Source organism: Lepus europaeus, chromosome 14 (genome assembly GCF_033115175.1).
Source record: "Lepus europaeus isolate LE1 chromosome 14, mLepTim1.pri, whole genome shotgun sequence".
Classification (NCBI taxonomy): Eukaryota; Metazoa; Chordata; class Mammalia; order Lagomorpha; family Leporidae; genus Lepus; species Lepus europaeus.
The window spans coordinates 25,804,543-25,822,326 of NC_084840.1; the positions used below are offsets into that span (position 1 = coordinate 25,804,543).

At 47.5% G+C, this 17,784-nt stretch overlaps 1 protein-coding gene across 1 annotated transcript; it reads right to left on the reverse strand.

The window, feature by feature from the left end:
* Positions 1-8,922: 8,922 nt before the first annotated feature.
* On the reverse strand, positions 8,923-16,085 carry SLC30A1 (solute carrier family 30 member 1). The gene is made up of 2 exons (XM_062210299.1): positions 15,413-16,085; positions 8,923-13,578 (listed from the first exon to the last, which is right to left on the reverse strand). The coding sequence occupies exons 1-2, from the start codon at positions 16,026-16,028 to the stop codon at positions 12,674-12,676; spliced, it is 1,521 nt and encodes a 506-aa protein (XP_062066283.1). The 5' UTR covers positions 16,029-16,085; the 3' UTR covers positions 8,923-12,673.
* Between the last annotated feature and the right edge of the window lie 1,699 nt (positions 16,086-17,784).

Below are 17,784 nucleotides of genomic sequence, written 5' to 3' on the forward strand. Positions count from 1 at the left end.
CTCTCGGGTCTATTTGTTTTATTTGAAAGGAAGTGTGAAAGGGAGAGAGAGAAAGAGAGAGAGAAGCCTGCAACAGCCAAGGCTGGGCCAGGCCAAAACCAAGAGAGAGAAAGAAGGAGAGAGAGAGAGAGAGAGAGATCTTCCATCCACTGGTTCACTCTCCAAATGACTGCAATCGCCAGGCTAAAGCTAGGAGTCAGGAGCCAGGAGCTTCTTCCCAGCCTCCCATGTGGGTGAAGGAGCCAAACCACTTGGCCCATCTTCTGTTGCATTCCCAGGTGCACTGATGGGTAGCTGGATCAGAAGTGGAGCAGCCAGGACTCCAGCAGGTGCCTATATGGCTTGCCGGCATTGCAGGCAGGGGCTTTAATCCGCTGAGCCACAGCGCCAACCCCTTTAAACTCACTCTTGAAGGTAGAGTAGGAATCGGCTGTGGTCTGAGTGTACATACGTGAGGTATGCCCACAGATCAAGTAGCACATGTAATGAAATGGAGCCTGGCTCAGCACGGTCATCTGGGGGCAATCAAGTGGTTCAGTATGGCAGGAACCGAAGGTAGAAAGGTGGCAGGGGCGACTGGAGGAAGAAGGGAGCTGGGAGGCCAGAACTGGAAGAACTGAGTTGTCTCCGGGAACTCACATGCTGACTCAAGGCTTGGACCTGACCCTATATGCAAAGGACAGCCACTGAAGGATCTGAAGCAGAAGTCCACAGTTCTAACCCAGAAGCCAGAATAGTGCCTGACACAAAATAGCCACTCAAGAAATATTTCCTGAGGCTGGTGCTAGTGGTGTAGAGGGTTAGGCCTCCACCTGCAGTGCTGACATCCCATATGGACACCAGTTTGATTCCCAGCTGCTCCACTTCCGATCCAGCTCCCTGCTAGTACACCTGGCAAAGCAGCAGAAGATGGCCTAAGTCCTTGGGCTCCTACACCTGTGTGGGAGACCCAGAAGAAGCTCTTGGCTCCTAGTTTCGGGCTGGCTGAGTCCTGGCCATTGCAGCCATTTGGGGAGTGATCAGCAGACAGAAGCTCTCTTTCTTTCTGTTCTTTCTCTGTATCTCTGCCTTTCAATAAATAAATAGATCATATATCTGTCTCTATATCTCTATATCTATCTATCTACCTACCTACCTACCTATCTATCTATATCTTGCAGAGTGAATCAAGTCAATGTTTTTGGAAAATCACCAGCTGGAGTCTGAAGAACGAATCATAGGAGGTGGGAGGCCAGCGGAGATCAGCCAACACGTTTAGGATTTAGATAACAGCCAGAGGATGGGCAATGGGAACTATCGAAAAGGCAGGTTTGGATGGTTGGATAGATTCTGAACTAATTAAGGATCATGGTCCAGGCCAAAACTTGTGAGCAAAGGAATCAAGACCCACAGGTACACACAGTGACATCATTCCAGGGGGGCGGAGACCAAGCGACTTTCTAATTCCTCCAAAAGAATGGTGTTAGACCCAACTGTGGGTGACAAACAGCCAAAGTTCACGGCCAGTGCTTTCCACCTCTCTAGCACCCAATCTGGTGGGCAACGTGCTGTCTTAGTCCAAGCATAGGAAGCATGCAGTTTAAGCCACATTTTATTGAGGTCTCCCCTTGGGAGTGACAGCTGCTTTCTGTAGACTGACGACGCTTCAAGGTGGAGGGCTGCTGAGGGTTCTCCCGAGTTGTCAGGCCTCCAGACTGTGACACGGTCCAATGTCTCATTTTGACAATGGGGACATTGTCAAATCGGAAAACCGATTTGACCATGGTGATAATTAGTCAGGTAAAGGACAAGGACCAGAAGCTGAGCACCTGTGAGCCGATCCAGGATGTCTTATGAGGATTTCTCATAAAATCCTGCGCCTCAGTCAGAAAAGTCTCGAGGGTTTCTCAGGCTCCACTTCGGCCGCTGGGAGAAATTCCCACCCGGATTCCAGCAACAAGAGGGCAGGCAGCACACCCAAAGCCCCTCAGGGGTGGCGACGGCTCACCACCTGCTCCTTCCACAGGCTCCTCAAGGTGTTGGAATTGTCTCCACACTTCTCCAGAGGTAATGACCTCCCCCTCCCTGATACCCTTTCCCCGTAGAAGATCAGGCAGCGGATCATGGTCGACACCTGTTCCCCCGCAAGGTGCTCCTGTCTCCTTCAGGCCGTGTTTTCAATGGGAGTCACTTGGGGGGCTGGGGGAGACACCGATCATTTTGAAAAAGGAAGCCGAGCATAGTACCATTGAAAAGAACGAGAGAAGGCCAAGGATCAAGGATGGGTCAATCCAGGCAACAGTAAGGCTAGGAAGGGAATGAAATAGCTGGCTAGTACCTATTGAGCACTAGTGAGGCACGAGTACTGTCCAAAGTGCTTTCCTTATAATAATTCATCTGCAGACAATCCTCTAAAAGAAATTCTATTTTTTAAAAAGATTTATTTTAAAGGCACAAAGTGGAGACAGAGAGATCTTCCATCTGCTAGTTTACTCCCCAAATGGCTCAACTAGCTGGATTGGGCCAAGCTGAATCCAGGAGCCAGGAGTTCCATCCAGGTCTCCCACGTGGGTGTCAAGGGCCCAGGCACTTGGGTCATCTTCCACTGCTTTCCCAGACCCGTTAGCAGGGAGCTGGATTGGAAGCAGAGCAGCCAGGACTTGAACCAGCACTCATATGGGATGCTGGTGTCACGGGCAGTGGTTTCACCCACTGTGCTACAATGCCAGCCTCTGAGAAGTACTATTCTTACCCTCATTTTTTAGACAAGAAACCTAAGGAAGAAAGTTTAAATACCCCCCAAAGTCACACAGACAGCAAGTCTGGGATTTGAACCCAGGTGGTCTGACTCCAGGGCTAACCACCTTGCTACGTAACTGAACGTGAGCACAGATCAGAGGCTGGCCTACAAACCCTGCAGAGTGAATGTCACGGTCAAGAGAGCACAGGCTGCTGAGACAGAACTGGATTCATATCCTCGTTTGTCCCCTTGCTATTTGTGGTTGTGTGGACCTCACTCAACTCCTTTACTCTCGGTGTACTCATCTCTAAGCTGGAGTTCTCAGAGTTGTGAGGGTTACCTGGGCTGGCACTTAGCACAGGGCCAGAACACAGAATGTGCTAGATAAATTTTAGTTTTGTCTCATGTAATTCTCACAAGAACCCTGTGGGGGATGCATTATTCCCATTTCATAGACCTGAAAACCGAGATTCCAAGGGCGTAACCAGACTGCCAAGGTCATATGCCTAATAAGGGGGTGGGGTTAGAAGAACAGGCTGGAGAGAAGAGATACAGAAGTAGGAAGAGGGGGGTGTCTCCCAATGGGATAAAAAGGAGGAAATGTGAGAAGAAAGCACCTGCCAGTTGAAGGACAGGGCTCTTGAAGGTGACTATTTCTCACTCCACAAGGAGGTTTTTCTCCAGGAGACGCTTCCCACTGTAACCTGTGAGGAAGTCTGGACTCTCACCAGGTCCCTGAAGAAGTGAGTCATCCCTTAAGCTTGAGATCCCAACACACACAAACCACAGGCATAAAGAAAACTGCTCATTGTGCTGCACCTGCCCACCCTCAGCCTCTCCTTCCCTCCTTAACTCCAACGATCCACGAACATCACTGATGTAAAAGATTGCATGAACGTTAAGGGAAAAGTTACACCACCATTTATACTGTCCAGTCCTGACAACAATTTTTAAAAGATTTATGTATTTATGGCCGGCGCCGCGGCTCACTAGGCTAATCCTCCGCCTTGCGGCGCCGGCACACCGGGTTCTAGTCCCGGTCAGGGCACCGATCCTGTCCCGGTTGCCCCTCTTCCAGGCCAGCTCTCTGCTGTGGCTAGGGAGTGCAGTGGAGGATGGCCCAAGTGCTTGGGTCCTGCACCCCATGGGAGACCAGGAGAAGCACCTGGCTCCTGCCATCGGATCAGCGCGGTGCGCCAGCCGCAGCGCGCCTACCGCGGCGGCCATTGGAGGGTGAACCAACGGCAAAAAGGAAGACCTTTCTCTCTGTCTCTCTCTCTCACTGTCCACTCTGCCTGTCAAAAAAAAAAAAATTTATGTATTTATAAGTGACAGAGGGAGAGATAGAGAGGTGGCCTGACCAATTTTCATTTACAAGATAGTCTGTAATTTAACTGCGATGAGAGCCAAGTCTCGGTAGTGGTACTCTCTAAATCTAGGGCATGAACTGGCAGCCACACAGAGCTCACCATGGTGAGGGATGTGGTAGTGACTGCTTCTCCGCCTTTTCCAGCTACTCGAGGCCACCCACTCACGGTGCCTTCCTCCAAAGCCGGGAGTCTCATCACATCCCCGCCTCTGCTGTCACTTCCATCATTGTATCTGTCTTCTAGGTCACCACATCTTCTGACTCTCCAGTCTCCTCTTACAAGGACCCTTGTGACTACGCGGGGTGCCCCAAAACTATCCGAGATAATCTCCACATCTCAAGATCCTCCATAGCATCTGCAAAGTCACTTGTCACATCTGGTGTTGACAGGTTCCAGGGACAAGGATATGGCATCCCGTTGCAGCCAACCGAGTGAACCATGGGATGGAGGACCTCTCTCTCTGCCTCTCCTCTCTCTGTGTAACTCTGACTTTCAAATAAATAAATCTTTTTTTTTTAAAGGATATGGCCATCTTTGGGGCACAGTATTCTGTTTCTTACGGTATGCTACCTAACTGTTCTAGCTCGTTGCTTGTTTATAATCTATGGAAGCCCAGTGGTTTTATACAATACAAACATCCCCCACAAATATTGCCTGATATTGTCCTCGATCGTTTCATCATTAAAAAGACAAATTAAAGTCTAGATATTGATGTGAATATTTAAGCTGGAATCCCTTTTATATTGTTGGAAGCCCATTTTTACTTTCTATTTCCAAAAGGCTAGCCAAGGCTTTCGTTGGCCAATTCCATGATGGCCACATCGGCCCTGCTTTTCTTAGGCAGCACAATTTCAACAAATCAGAGGAGCTCCTAGCCACCTGGTCCTCTGGCCATTTATTCTACCTCCCCCTCCCCCACCCCCATCAGGAGCAGTTAAGGCTCAGAAATCCAACCTTGAGACTTGATCTAGCTGTCCAGCGTGGAAGCGTGGTTCCTGGACTTCAGGATGAAATTGAGGTTCACGGAAACATGAAGGGCCTGTGTGAATCTCTACTACAGGTGGAATCTAGATGTGTTCCCTGGTGGGATGCACTGGGCACACCGGGTTAGCCTTTTATGGCTTCCCCATAAAGGGAACACCGCCTCCCTAGGGGACATTCACAACGGTTGAGGTGTCTTGATCATGGCCAAGGCAGGGAGGTAGCTGCAGGCATTTGCGTGGGAGGAGGCCAGAGTTGCTACACTTCACAAAGAGTGGGGAGAGTGCTGCACTATGAACAGTGGCACCCCCTCCCAGGGAAGCGGATGGTCCCCTCCCCGGCTTCTTCCCTATCCCCCCCGTTTCTCATGCTCCAAGGGACCCACCATTTTCGGCGTAACTAAAGATACTTAAGCCAGTTTTCCTACTCCAGTAGACACAGTTCATACGACAAACAATGGTAGATGGTGGTGTAAGTGAAAACATGACTAGTTTGGAAAGATTGACCTTTGTCCACAAAACTGAGTTCATACTGAGAGGCCCTAAATCCCAAAAAGATTGTTAGACCTCTCCACCACATAATTCAAAATAAAAACGGCACAATAAAAACATCTAGATTTCTTGTTTTTTGTTGTTGTTGTTGTTCAAGATGTATGTGTGCGGGCCAGTGCTGTGGCGCGGTAGGTTAATCCTCTGCCTCTGGTGCCGGCATCCCGTATGAGCACAGATTCTAGTCTCGGCCGCTCCTCTTCCCATCCAGCTCTCTGCTATGGCCTGGGGAAGCAGTAGAGGATGGCCCAAGCACTTGCTCCCTGAACCCATGTGGGAGACCTGGAAGAAGATTCTGGCTCCTGGCTCTGGATTGGCTCAGTTCCGGCTGTTGCAGCCGTTTGGGGAGTGAACCAGCAGATGGAAGACCTTTCTGTCTCTCCATTTCACTGTCTGTAACTCTACCAATAAAATCTTTTTTTTTTTTTTAAAGATACATGTGTATATGTATGTATTTGAAAAGCAGAGAGTCAGAGAGGGAGGGAGACATTGATATCTTCCATCTGCTGGTTACTCCTTAAATGGCTGCCAAGAGCCAGGTCCGGGCCCGGAATGAAGACAGAAGCCAGGAACTCCAGCCAGGTCTCCCATGTGGATGCAGGGAACCAAGCACTCGGGCCATCATCCTCTGCCTTCCCAGGAGCATTGGCAGGAAGCTTGACAGGATGCAGAGCAGCCAGGACTTGAACTGCTGCTCTGATCTGGGGATGCCCACGTCACAGGCAGCAGCCTAAACTGCTGCATCACAGCTCCAGCCCCACTACTTAGATTTTTTAAAAAAATAAATATCAAATGCATTAAAAATCATTTTCTTATTTCTTTTTTTATTTTTATTTTATTTTTTTATTTTTATTTTTTTAAATTTTTGACAGGCAGAGTGGACAGTGAGAGAGAGAGAGACAGAGAGAAAGGTCTTCCTTTTGCCGTTGGTTCACCCTCCAATGGCCGCCGCGGTAGCGCGCTGCGGCCGGCGCACCACGCTGATCCGATGGCAGGAGCCAGGTGCTTCTCCTGGTCTCCCATGGGGTGCAGGGCCCAAGCACTTGGGCCATCCTCCACTGCACTCCCTAGCCACAGCAGAGAGCTGGCCTGGAAGAGGGGCAACCGGGACAGGATTGGTGCCCTGACCGGGACTAGAACCCGGTGTGCCGGCGCCGCAAGGTGGAGGATTAGCCTAGTGAGCCGCGGCGCCGGCATTTCTTATTTCTTTTGGTAGCCCTGCTTTATAGTGCTCAATGCATATGCTTTATCCATTTTTTTTTTTTTTTTTGCTGTTCACTGGATGAAAATTATGAAGAATTATTCATTTGAGTTTAGTTATGGAGTCAGTTGTTGACAAGTCCAAAGTGATGGGCAAGTGTGCTACTTGCTGTGTCCCGGATCTCTTGCAGAGTTCCAGTTCTGGCTTCATTACTTACTAGCTAGAAGACTGTGGGTAAGGTATTTAATTGCTCAGCTTGTCTACAAAATGGACATAAGGGAATATGCCTGTATTTTCAGAGAGGATCTACTTATGAAGCAAGGAGGCTGATTTTGGTCCACAGTTTTGGAGGTTCACAGTCCAACATCAGGTGGCCCCACTGGTCTGGTGTCCGATGAGGGTAATGAGTGGTGGAACACACCTGGAGGGGAGATCACAATGCAAGCCAGGAAGCAGAGGGAGAACAGCTGGACCCAACTCGGCCCATACAACCAACACTCTCTTGGGAACTGCCTTCCACAGGTACACCTCCACGGCCTACAGAACCTGCACCGGTCCATTTGCTAAACTCCACAGTTAGATCAAGCCTCCACGCTTCATGCTAACTGTACCATTAATCTATTAACATAAGACTTTGGGGACCAAGCACCCAGTACAGTTGTCCCAAACCATAACAATGCCTCACTCTGTGCAAGCATTCAATGAAGATGTATGTGTCTGATGTCACCCAAGTGCTCAGTGTCTTAACTATTAGTAGTGTTCTTATTCTTTTTCCACACTTGCCATTCCTCAAACACCTTTGAATACCTATGGTGTGTCAATCCTGTGCTATATCCTAAAGAAATAAAAATGGGCAGAACATTGTCCTGATCTCCGAATTTATAATCTAGACAAATGAGTTTCATAAATTACCTGACTTAAAAAGAAAGGTTATGTAGGCCTACAGTGGGGGCAAAATTGAGGATAAATACTAAAGGCTGACCCATCTTGGACATTTCTTTAAAAGCAATGTTCAAAAACAGCTGGCATGCAAATATGCAATGCATAGTATGTTAAATTGCTTTAGAGAATGTTGACAAATACTTTTTGAAAATTCTTATTTCCTGGGAAGGTAATTCTTCTCTAATACATCGGATAAGAAAAAAGTTGGTCAACAGCAATTGTTAGATACTATTGATTGTAGCCATGCATTCTGATTTGTTATGTTAAAACATGAAAAAGGTGTATGGCCAGTTGAAATGCGGTATATCTAAGAATATACGTAGATGTGGGCATGAGTATTAGGGTATTCAGGCTCTGATGCCCTCCTGTCTCACTTTGTCTACAACCTTGTTCCAAACCTATCCTACACAGTTCTTTCCATTTCATTTATCCACTGGGGTCAGGGAGTGGGGGGAAGCTTCCCCCCTTCCCATAAAACCAAATTCAAACTGTTTGACAGGGCACATTCAACCTCTTACAGTCTCCTTCTACCTCTCCACCCCACCTTCTTATATTCTACCAGACTTGTCTTCCAACCCCTGCTTCTTTGCATTTTAACCCACACAATCCTTTCCAAAGATGTTTACCCCCTCTTTGGAATATCTACTACATTTATCGGTTCCCTGAATTGAATGTTTATCTACTCTCATTTACTGTCAATTGATTTCTCAACAACAGTACAATTAAAGAAATTTCTTATGACAGAATACATTTGTGCTAGTCCTGAGACTCACATAACCACACTAAATGCACTAACTTTCGGGTTAGTACTTTCAGATAATTATATATAGGTTTATTTAATAATTCTTGATAGTAACTGTGCTTATAGGTTAAAAAAATTAGCCAAGTACCAGAAACAGCAAATTAACCATAACTACATTATCTATAAGCTTAACACTTACAATAAAAAAAAAATTGCAAGCAAGATCATGTGGTATTAGTGTTTGCAGTAAGTTACCCTCTCAACTTCTATGACAATTTTTGCTCATGTTTTGCTTTCTCCCACACCACAGACCTGTAACCTGTTACTCTGCACACCAACAACACTGCAATTTCCCCTTTCAACACCTGAAACCCACCTCTCTTCCAGACAATCCACCCTAGTAGAAAGGGGAGGCCATATGCACAAAACAGATATTAAAATTAGTTTATTTTTCTACTTAACTTTTAATAAATGAGAAGAAAACACAGTAGTCTGTCTCATATAGAACATTTATAATACATAACAATCCATAAAGCCTCATGGTGAGGTAGGAACAGCTTTGGAAAATAACAGAGTCATAAAACATACAAAAAGTTAGGTAAAATGTTGCAGCACTAAAGACATTTAATCTGCATCTGCATTTAATGAGATGATAACTGCATTTAACTGTGCCACATCTGGCCCAAGACAGGCGACAGCAGACGCAAAAACAACACAATATTGAAGTTTCATAAAGAATCACAGAATACACTGATACACTTCATTGTGCTGTTTCAAGGCAGAACCATAACATGGCAATTTGTGTCTTTTTATATATAACCACATATTAATTGTATGTTACATTCCCTTCAGCGTCTTTTTGCCAAAGACACTGGACAATAAAATTTTTGGTTTAAAAGTTTAAATTGAATAACATACAAAAGGCTCTTGTGCCAGTGAAAATGACTGCCAACTGTTCCAGAGCTTGTTAGTAAACAAAATAGCATTGCCATATACTGGCAGAGCTACATTAAAATAGTGCTATAACAATTCCCACTCCAGAGACTGTGAAACACTGTAAGACAGTTTCAACTCAAACAACAAAAACCCCTCCACCTTCCCAAGAGTTTTAACACTGTTTTATGACTTTACTGAAACTCAGTATTAAAATAAATATTTTTATATTGTAGAATTACTCTCCGTATCTGCGCATGTGTGAACATCTTAAGACAGCAGGTTAATGACATATTAAGCATTCAAATGCTATTTGCTTATTAAAGTAAAACATCTTGAATTCAATACCAGTTAACCTACTAAAACATCAGGTTCCAGAGGTTTTTTTGCCTCAAAAATTGCAAACTAACTGAAGATGTTAACAAGACACAAACACATTTACATACTGAGATTTTTCCAAGGTGTACATGACAGAAATTTTTCCTTTTGAATTACATACCTTAGTCATTCAACTTTGTTTTTTAAAATGTTAAAATATACAGAGCCAAGTTTTTGATGATTCTACTTCTTTCGAGGTTCTAGTCCCCACTTTTACAATTCAGATGCCCTCCAGAGGAAAAAAAAACAAACTGAAAGGTGACAGCTGAGACGTAAACCTCTCATCATTGAGGCTCTATTTGGCTTGGAAAAATTTCTGGGGGCACACGCGGCACACACCTCCCTCTCACTAAACGGAGACAACAAACAAGTTTCTGAACACACACTCCACACTGATCTTGCTCAAACAGAAAAGAGCCAGCAGGAGAGAAGCCACTCCTAGAACTGATGCATATTTAAATATTGGGGTGAAGTCTTCTAGGAACTCAGGGTTATTTCCCTCAATTTCTTTCAGGAAGGAATAAGCTATTTTGGAAATGACACTTAAATTCCACAATATTTAAATATAAAGCATGTCTTCTTTTAAAAAGATAATGCTAATACAGCTAAAAAAAATTGGGTTAGAAAGTGCATTTTAAGAAATAAATAAATTGGCTAAAACTCAAAAGGCGAGTCAGTGCCCACTGATTCTGCTATGACAAAGTCCTTTGAAAACAGAAAATCCTATGGTACCACATTACATAGAAGCTACCAAAGAAATTATGAAAACTGAAATAACTAAAACATGAAGGCTGTTACCTTCAAAGCACTTTTGAAAAATAAAACATAGCCCTTGTCCCACGCTTATACATCATTCTTAAAAATCCTCATTCAGGTTCTATTTTATACATATGTGTTAAACCACCTTTAAGATACAGACCCCAAATACAGCATATGCAAAGAACACCCCACTGAGTGCAATATATCTTACCAGTTACTGTGTCATCGCTAACGTGTTTATATGACAAATGGGCAAATCAGGAATGTACATGATACAGTACAATCTGAAGCTTTCTCTCTTGTTCACCCAGATAAGGAGATTCTTCAATTTTATGTTTAAAGAAATCAAACACAAAGCTTTTTGCTAAATTCAAAATAACTACCAGCTAATGAACTGAATTACACAATATCAGATAACAGTATTAAAAGATCAGGATGTATTGCAAATTGGCAGGTTATGGTTTTGGCCCATTATAGTAAATGTGAATTTACAAACTATGTTCCTAAAATTACCTCATTCTCATTGGAAAAATCAGCTGTTCTTAAATAGGCCCATTGCCTGCAACAGGCTTACCCTAGGAAAAAGACACCGTCTACCACAAACGATCATCCCTTTAAAAAGTCACTGGCAAATTCCAACACTTTCATCTTAAGACCTATTAAACAAGGAATTATTTCAAATCCCAAAAGGTAGCCATCCGAAAAGTAGTCAGCTATAAAAGTTACTGAAGTAGTCAGAATACCGTGTTTCTAGAAAAATAGAGCTATACATGATAACTGATATTAATATTCATCCTTTTGAGGACAAAAACCTACATTTTCTTCACAAAGCACAACTTTATCAAGAAAAATATAACTTAAAATACTCTTAAATAACATTTTTGTTGGATTTGAAACCTATAGCAACAATGAAATAGCCAAGAACAATTTCCTGTATGAACTGTGGCACCTTGCAAAATAAGCTGCTATTGGAAGATATGATCAATGTCAAGACAGGATCACCTAAAAAATTCTAATTTTGCCTAAGTTATAAACTCTGCTTTCTAAGAATTTAATATCCAAATTGCATTAAACATCTTATTTTCTCTCTCAAGTCAGTGGCTCTTAGCAAAGCACAGGCATCACTGATTGTGCTGGAAAAGCTGTTTAAATCCATTCATGATTGGTCACCACGAAATGACTTTAACTTTGAAAAGCTTTTTAAAAACATCCACAATTTTAAAAGATTACATTTCTTGCACTTAGCAATTAATTATTAGACTAAATTAGCATCTTTAAACATGTCAGAAAATTTTCAGCTCAGTGTTTCTAATACCAGTCTTTGAGAGAAAGTAATGCTGGTGAACATGTCCATGTTTTAGACTCACTTTGGTAGAATGAGTTGAAATTCTCAAAATAACTTAGAAATGTAGTCTGGAAATCTATAATAATCTAAATAGTTTAATAAACTCTCTTTCCTGCTCTTAGTTTCCATATGCTATTATGTGTAAGTTTAATTATCTCACTGTACATTAGACAAATACTCAGCAATTTAGAATAGAGAATAGCAAATGATCTTATTTCCTACTAATAGCTATGAGTCACTGAAAAATATGCTGCCTTTATGCTATATAATGATCTCAAAGAAAAAGTAAATATTAACTAGGATGTCAGAACAAACAAACTTGTTGATTTTTAAAATTCTAGCAACTATAATTCTAAGTGTAACAATGGGGAAAAGAAAAGCAGAGAAATTCCAGTAACAATTTTAATTTATTTATCCCCCTAATTTTTATCACGGGAAAACCGGAAATCAAAAACTGGAAATCAAATGTCATTATGTTATATAAGGTTTATACTTACTTTAAACAAAAATGTAACATAGTGTTAAAACTGGCTTTCCAAAATCGTTACAGCATAGCTGTATTCTGTGCTAATAATCACCAAGTTGTAATATAGAACTCTGGTATGCAGTCCCATTATGTTCTTACAAAAATAGAATTAAATTGTGTGACCAGACAAGGGCTTCAATTATGCTACTTGGCAAACTTAGAATTTCAATGGAGTCTTTTTCCTCTTGCAGTTTAAAGCAAAAGTCAAATATCACATCTTTTTTAAGACTCACAAAGATGATTCAGGTTGTTTGTTTGGCATTTTTTTAATCTCTATCACAACAGCAGGGATGTTTTCACCTTTAGTCCTCCTGGGCTTCTTCTCTAGATTGTCACTAAGTTCTAAACAAGAAATGCTAACTGTTGGGGCCTTTTCTCCATCCTTTCCAGACTGGGCCTGTGGCCGTGTCCCACAACATTGCTTCAAAGCACACTGAGTTCTGCAGGCAAGTTCACACGGGACTACACTTGACTTAGAGCCTACACTAGCAAATTCAGGCTGAATGGTGGTAGCGTGAATTCCGTGATTATGAAAAACGTCTTTAATGGTTTTAGCCACCTGCATGTATGATGTTGGGTCTTCACATTTTATGTGAGCAGTGGCAATGATTCTGCTTCCGGCAAGCTGCCAAACATGCAATTCATGAACTTCCTCAACTCCTTCAACATCTCGAAGTTCTTTTATCAAATTTCTGATATCAATTTGCTTAGGAACAGTTTGTAGAAGGATAAGAGCAGATTCCTTAAGTAATGGGTAAGTTGTATAAAGAAGTATACAAACCATTACAATACAAAGAGTTGGATCTAGATACAGCACCCAGCAAGGACCAGCCTCATGAACTGATGCATGAGTACTATTAATTATTTCTACAAATGCTTTGCAGGGATCCGGGAAACATGGGTTCACACAAAAATCTCCCTCTGAACAACCTTTCCAAGAAAAATAAAAGACCAAGGCATTTACTACTACAATCACTGAACCCAAGGCATCTCCAAGGACATGCAGAAAAACTCCACGCATGTTAAGTTGTCCAGCCCTATCGTCTTCTTCCAATTTCATATGCTCAGGTTCTCTGATAAGATTCCCATTCACTTGTACTTCCACAGCATCATCACTTCTAGATTTTTCTGGATCTACAAAGAAATAAAAATTTGTATCAAATACATTTAAAATGTTTATATAAACATCCTTGCTAATCCAACTTATGAACGTGAAAATGTTTTCATAATGCACCATGAACGTGTGCTCAGAGCAATTTAATATAAATTGGCATTCTGGGAACAAGCCAAGACCTAATGGTCAGGGCTAAATTAAGTCATTAGGATACTGCTTTTCCATTCTGGTAACATCTCCCACCTCCCCCCCTGCAAAAAACAAAACAAAACAAAAAAACCAAAACCACACATCTTTTCTATGGGTGTGGAATCCTATAAAGATTCTGCTGTAGTTCTTGGCATATACAACAAGGAAAACACAAAACTGAATGCTATCACCCAATAAGTGCAGCCATGGATAAGTCTGCTAATACAAAATGCTTGATTTGACACTGGCTCCAGTCACTCTCACCAAGGTCAACTTTTGACTTTTAGACACTTATCATGAATGTAAAAGATAACCTCTTGGTACAGAGGGCTTAAAAACTGACAAGTCAACAGTATAAATCAACAATCACTGACACTTCAGAAAACTGGAACCACGAAGCCAGTGCTGTGACACAGCCGCCTGCAGCCCCAGCATCCCATATGGGCCCCAGGTAGAGTCCTGGCTGCTCCACTTTGGATCCAGCTCCCTGCTGGATAGCAGAGGATAGCCCAAGTCCCCAGGCTCCTGCCACATGGGAGACCAGGGGGGAGGGGAGGCTCCTGGTTCCCAGCTTCGGCCTGGTCCAGCCCCAGCCCCAGCCCTTGTAGCCATCTGGGGAGTGAACCAGTGGATGGACAATCTCTGTCTCTCCTTTCCTGACTTTCAAATAAATTAATTAATTAGGGTTGCTCCTTAAAAATAAAGAAAAAAGAAAAATTGGAACCAAATGATTGTGACCTGCCCCACTAGCTTTTAAGGTGAGAGAGTAATCTTTTAAAAGAACTACACATCAATTTTGCTTGATTTCTTTGGACTATCACCCTGCCTGGTGGATGAGGGGAGATATTTCAGTGCACAACTTGAACCTCATCAACAGGAGATACTGCACCAGAAGGGGCAAACTGCACCTCGTATGATAAATTGGATAAATAGAAATGGAAAAAATGGGAGGAAATACACCAAACTGTTTACACGGCTGAGCTTGGGTAACATGCCATTGCTTCGTTTGCTGGTTTATTTTTCCCCACTTCCTTTCAACATTTATTTTCCAAATTCTCTTCAAGTGCACTTATGTTAAAAAAGGAAAAGCATTCATTAAAAACACACGATAAATAAATTAGCGTCACTTTCCTTTTGGTCTTAAGGGAAGTACATGTTAACCCCGGACAAACCCCTAGGATTTTCAGGATTGGGGGTCGATGAACTGAAAAATACATTGCGGCTCATAAACGAAACCTTTACCCAGGGCTCATGCGCTCTGAAGGCAACGTTACGAAACTTGTGCAGTGCGCACGGGACTACTTGGGCAGGGCAGGGTCTCAGCCCCCAACTAAGGACGGACAGGGGGGTCTCCTCCGTTCCCCAGGGGGGTCGAGGGCCTGGATCCCGAAGCATTTTCGGAGCTGTCGCGCCGACTGCCGCGAGATGCAGCCCCCTCTGCCTCTTCCCGCCGCGGCAGACCCACCGCCCCCCGCTCCTCCCACCCGGCCCGGGTGGGTCCGGCTTCCTCGAGCTGCGGGGCTTGTGCGGGCCGTGCGGGAAGCCGGCGGCGCGGCCAGGCTCGCGCGGGCGCCAGGGGGCGTCCCGGCCACCCTGCCCAGGGCCAGGCGGGGTGGCCGGGACTCCCCAGGACCCAACCACCTGCGGCCGCGACTGTGCGCTCACCTGCCGGGTCCACCTTGAGTCCGTTGGAGTTGCTGCTATTGGCCACCAAGGTGTTGGTCTCCTCCAGCTCCGGGCCCTGCTCGCCGGGGGCCGCGCTGCCGTCGCTGCTCCCGGCGCGGTTGCTCTTGACGCGGACCCCCTTGGGGAGGCCGTGGCCGTGGCCCCCGTGCGAGTGGCCGTGGCCGGAGTCCTGGCTGAAGCCGCTGTGGTGGTGGAAGAGGCAGAGCCCCAGCACGTTAACCAGCAGCCCGGCCACGCCGACGCCGAGGACCACGAGCGGCTGCTGCATCTCGTGCGGCTCGATGAAGCGCTCGATGGCTTCGAGCAGGATGGCGAAGCAAAGGCCGGTCAGGAAGATGGCGTTCACCAGGGCCCCCATCACCTCGGCCCGGATCCAGCCGAACGTGTTCTTCTGGGTGGCGTGGGTCCGCCGGGCGAAGCGCTCGGCCACCAGCGCCACCACGAGCGCCAGCACGTCCGACAGCATGTGGAAGGAGTCCGAGAGCATCGCCAGCGACGAGGTCACCCGGCTCACCACCACCTCCAGCACCATGAACATGAAGGTCAGCATCAGCATGCACAGCAGCCGGCCCCGGTTCCGACCCCAGCACCCCATGGCTGCGGCGGAGCGGCCCGGCGACCCGGGAGGCGGCGGCGGCGACCCGGCGACGCGGGTCGGGGGCGGCGCGGGGCTCTTGCCGCCGGAGTCCGGCAGCTCGGGAAACCGCTGCGGGGCTCCCGCGGCCGCACGGGGGCGAGCCCGGGGTCAAGCCGCCGAGCCCCGCGCCTGCGGGCGTCCTCGGCCGGCCGGCGGCGGCGCGCAGCTCCTCAGGCGTCTGTTCTCCGAGCCGGCGCCGAGGCCCGGCTCAGCCCTGGCAGCCCCCACACCCACAGCGGGGCGGCGGCGGAGGCGGCGGCGGCGGCGGGGAGCCGGGACTCCCGGAGCCGAGGGACGAGCAGCCGGAGCAGGAGCAGGAGCCGGCGGGCGGCGGGCGGCGGTGACCGGGAGCTCCGCGCCGAGAGGGCTCCGAGCATCTGAGGGCTCTCCTCGCCGCTCTCCGCTGAGAGTGGACTGAGGAGCCCACCGCTGAGGAGCTGAAGAGGCGGCGGCCACGGCAGCTGCACTCGGCCCGGTCTCGGGCGCCTTCTTCGCCCCCCCCGCCTTTGCAGACGGTTTACAAAAAAACTTTGCTTTGCACTCGGAACCCCCGTTTTCACACGGACCCGAGCGTGACAAGGCCCCAACGCCACGCCCACCGGGCCCGGAACGTTTCCCCATTGGCCAGGACTCCCTCACGACAGCTGCCCCGCCCCGCCCATCCGCTCCGGCTATTGGGTGGAAGCTCGGAGGGGCGGGAGAGGGCGGGGTCGCGGCTCCAACCGATGGAGGCGGGGCCTTTCCCTACAGGAGCCGGGCGTGGGCCGGGGGCCGCGGCCGGGTGCAGCGGCGGGCGTCGTGGGGGAGGGTAGGGGGCGCGGGCCGCGTGCAGCGGGAGGGGGAGGGGCGGGCGGGAACCTCTCGGGCGTTGCCGAGGCTGCGCTGGTGTGGAGGGGTCCTCGCGGCCCCCGGCACACTTGCCGGGGCCGGGCTGCAAACAGACTTTGATCCTGCCAGTCGGGTCCACGTGGGGGCGGGCTGCGCGGCGGCTTGTGACAGCCCGGCGGCCGGGGAGGGGCCGGGGGCAGCCCTTGCGTGCGGGGCCCTCGGGTGCGCGCCCCTGTCAGAGCCTCCAGGCTCAGAAACAAGTGCCGGACGTAACTTGTGACTCTGCCCCGCCGGGCCCAGGAGTTCGTCCTGCGGGCGGCTTTGCAAGTGGCGTGAAGGGGATCTTTGTAAATGTTTCCGCAAAGCAAATTGCCCCTGTCACGCCGCCCCCAGGAGGCCCTGTGTGACGCGGGGGCCTCCTGTCACTCATTACCCAGGGACCATTTAGGGCACAGACTTCAGCAGGAGGACCCTGGGCTCGGGCTCTTGCGCGATCACCGGCGAGTCGTCGGGCCCCTCCGGGCCTGTGTGCTGGTTGCTGAGGGGAAGGAGCGATGGCCGCAGCGGGACCCGGGCTTCCTTCAGAGCCCCACGTTCCGAGGCTTTGTGTTTGTGGACCACGCGGCCGAACCCTGCGGTGCTGGTGTTGCTGGGGAGGGGGAGGGGCGGCTCCTGCCCAGGTGGGGGTCACACACGCGGGTACAAGCTGTAAGTGGTGACAGAGCTCTCCTAAGCCATGCTTATGCACTGGCTCCGAGTGGAGATACACGCAGGGTGCCAGGGGTGGCGAGTAGCCGATCTGGAGGTGAAGACTTCCTGGTCCAAGTGGGGTGGGCTGGAGCCTAGGATCATCACAGTGGCCTCTCCACAGCCCCTGGTGGGGGAG

Excerpts from the sequence above, each read along its gene's own strand:
- SLC30A1 (XM_062210299.1), bottom strand. The coding sequence starts at position 16,028 with ATGGGGTGCTGGGGTCGGAACCGGGGCCGGCTGCTGTGCATGCTGATG. Across the intron at positions 13,579-15,412 it reads ACTCAAGGTGGACCCGGCAG|ATCCAGAAAAATCTAGAAGT; the intron begins GTGAGCGCACAG and ends ATTTCTTTGTAG.